This window comes from Centrocercus urophasianus, unplaced genomic scaffold, assembly GCF_019232065.1.
Source record: "Centrocercus urophasianus isolate 14NV4802_14NV808 unplaced genomic scaffold, USGS_Curo_1.0 seq_18, whole genome shotgun sequence".
NCBI lineage: Eukaryota > Metazoa > Chordata > Aves > Galliformes > Phasianidae > Centrocercus > Centrocercus urophasianus.
In genome coordinates, this window is record NW_024884733.1 from 21322168 (window position 1) to 21324713 (window position 2546).

The 2546-nt window shown below is 68.1% G+C and overlaps 1 protein-coding gene across 1 annotated transcript; it reads left to right on the forward strand.

Moving 5' to 3' along the window:
• Positions 1-744: 744 nt before the first annotated feature.
• On the forward strand, positions 745-2536 carry FOXD2 (forkhead box D2). The gene is given in 5 exon segments (XM_042819792.1): positions 745-1484; positions 1487-1516; positions 1518-1557; positions 1560-1618; positions 1620-2536. Coding segments are annotated over 5 exon segments (1329 nt in total). The 5' UTR covers positions 745-773; the 3' UTR covers positions 2109-2536.
• Positions 2537-2546: the final 10 nt, after the last annotated feature.

Here is a 2546-nt window from a genome sequence, read left to right on the forward strand (position 1 = left end):
CCCCAAAATCACTCCCTTCGTCCCCCCCCACCCCCCCGACGCACACACACCGGGAGGTCTGAGGGCTCAGCCCCGGGGGCAGAGGGCTCCCTGCAGCCGTAGAGAGGGGGGAGAGGGGGAGGCGGGAAGGAAGGCTTGGGGGAGCGGGCAGCACCTTTCCTCGAAAGCATCCCCGAGGGGACCCGTGCAGGGCTGGGAGCCCCTCTCGGTCCCCGCTGGGGCTGCGGTGGGCTCCACGTGACGCCGGAACGGCCGTATAAAGGCCCGAGGAGAGCTCGTAGGAGGCGCAGAGTGGAAGCGTTGGTCCCCTGTCCCAGCTGGGGAGGGGGGGGGGGGGGGGTAAGCGCCTTCCAACCCCTGCACTCCTCCCTCCATCTTCCCCCGTCTCTCCCTCCCCCCCACCCCCCCACTAAAAGCGGCCGCCGCCCCCACGGCATCAGATATATATTTTTATCTCCCCCCCCCCTTCCTTTTATTATCATTATTACTATTATTTGTCACTGCCGCTCTCCAGCTCCCTGCCCAGCCTCCGCGCTCCCCGTCTCTCCGCCCCCGCCCCGCGCCCCCTCCGCCGCCCCTCCCTCCGCAGCCACCACCCCGCAGCCCCGCCGAGGCTCCGCCAGCAGCGAACGGGGCGCGGAGCGGCGGCTCCGGGCCGCGGAGTCCCAGCGGCGGCCGCAGCCCCTCCGACACGGCGCGGCCCCGGGCCCATCCCGGGAACCGCCGCTAGGTGGGGGGGGGAGCCCGGCCCCGGCCGCCCCGGCCGCACAACAATGACTTTGGGCAGCAGCGGCGGAGGCGGCTGCGGGATCATGTCCGAGCGCTCCCCGGAGGAAGAACCGCTCTCCGAGGTGGAGGACGCGGATATCGACGTGGTGGGCCCGCCCCAGGACGGGGGCAAATACAGCGAGGACGAGGAGGAGGACGACGACGACGAAGAGGACGACGAGGAGGAGGGCGGCGGGCCGCTGGGGCTCGCCCTGCAGCGGAGCGGGGCCGCCAAGGCGCGCATGGGGGGGTCTCCGGAGCGGCTCTCCCCCGCCGGCGGCTCGGAGCCCGCGTGCGCCCGCGGGGCCGCACCCGGGGAAAAGGCGCCCGCGGGTGGCGGCGGCGGCGGGGGAAAGAACCCGCTGGTGAAGCCGCCCTACTCCTACATCGCTCTCATCACTATGGCCATCCTGCAGAGCCCCAAGAAGCGGCTGACGCTGAGCGAGATCTGCGAGTTCATCAGCGGCCGCTTCCCCTACTACCGGGAGAAGTTCCCAGCGTGGCAGAACAGCATCCGCCACAATCTCTCCCTCAACGACTGCTTCGTCAAGATCCCCCGGGAGCCCGGCAACCCGGGCAAGGGCAACTACTGGACGCTGGACCCCGAGTCCGCCGACATGTTCGACAACGGCAGCTTCCTGCGCCGGAGGAAGCGCTTCAAGCGGCAGCAGCAGCTGCACCCGCCGCACCCCGAGCTGCTGCTGCGGGCCGGGGCCGCCGATCCCGCCGCCTTCCTGCCCGGCTTCGCCTACGGACCCTACGGCTACAACTACGGCCTGCAGCTGCAGGGCTACCCCCCGGCCCCCCCGCACCACCACCACCACCACCACCCCGGCGGCGGGGGCTCCGCGGGCGCTTTCCCCTTCTCGGCGCCTCACTGCCCGTTACCGGCTCCGCCGCCTCCCTCCGCCGCCTCCGTCTTCTCGGCCGCCTCCGGGCTGCCCTCGTTCCTGGGCGGCGAGCTGAACTGCAGGAAGTCCTTCTACCACCCCCAGCTCAGCCCTACGGCCCTCCCCGCCGCCCTCCTCCAGACCCTCAAGCCGGACCCCACGCCCGCGGGCAGCGGAGGCACCACCACCACCAACCCCTCCCGGCCCTCTTTTTCCATAGACAACATCATCGGGGGGGCCGTGCCCCCGCCGCCCAGCACCAACCCCAGCGCTGCGCCCGCAGCGCCCTACCCCTCGGGCCAGGCGGGCCCCCCGGCGCAGCTCCTGGCCGTGCTCAGCCCCGCCTTGGCCCCATCGCAGCCCCACGGCGGCCTGGCCCACGAGCCGCTCCTGCAGCCCGCGCAGAACTTTTCCGCTAAAATCACAAACGTGGGCAGCTGTCATTTTTAAAGCGTGCTGCGGAGAGGAGAGGCAAAGGGAGAGGGGGTGAGGGGTGGAGGGGTGGAAGGGAGAGTCGCGAACCAAACTGCCCCTTCCCAGCTCTCCCCCAAATCTCCCCTTCCCTCTCCCCGCTCTCTTCTTCCTCCCCTCAATCTCCTCCCGTTGTGTTTGAAGGTAGGATTTTTTTTTTTTTTTTTTAATTTTATTTCCAGGCTCTGTGGCATCCGGATCTGTTTGTGTCTCTTTCGTAGGCGAAAAAGAAAAATAATTATCCGGGGGGGGGGGGGGGGGGGAAATAACCGTATTTCACCCTGCCAGCACCAAAGCTTATTTATAATGAGGCCCTAACGTAACCAACGTTTGTGGGAGTGGGGGGGCAGAGAAGGGTCTGAGGGTCCGAAATATTTTCTTTGAGAGGTTCGGGAGTCTCAAAATCACAGCAGAGAA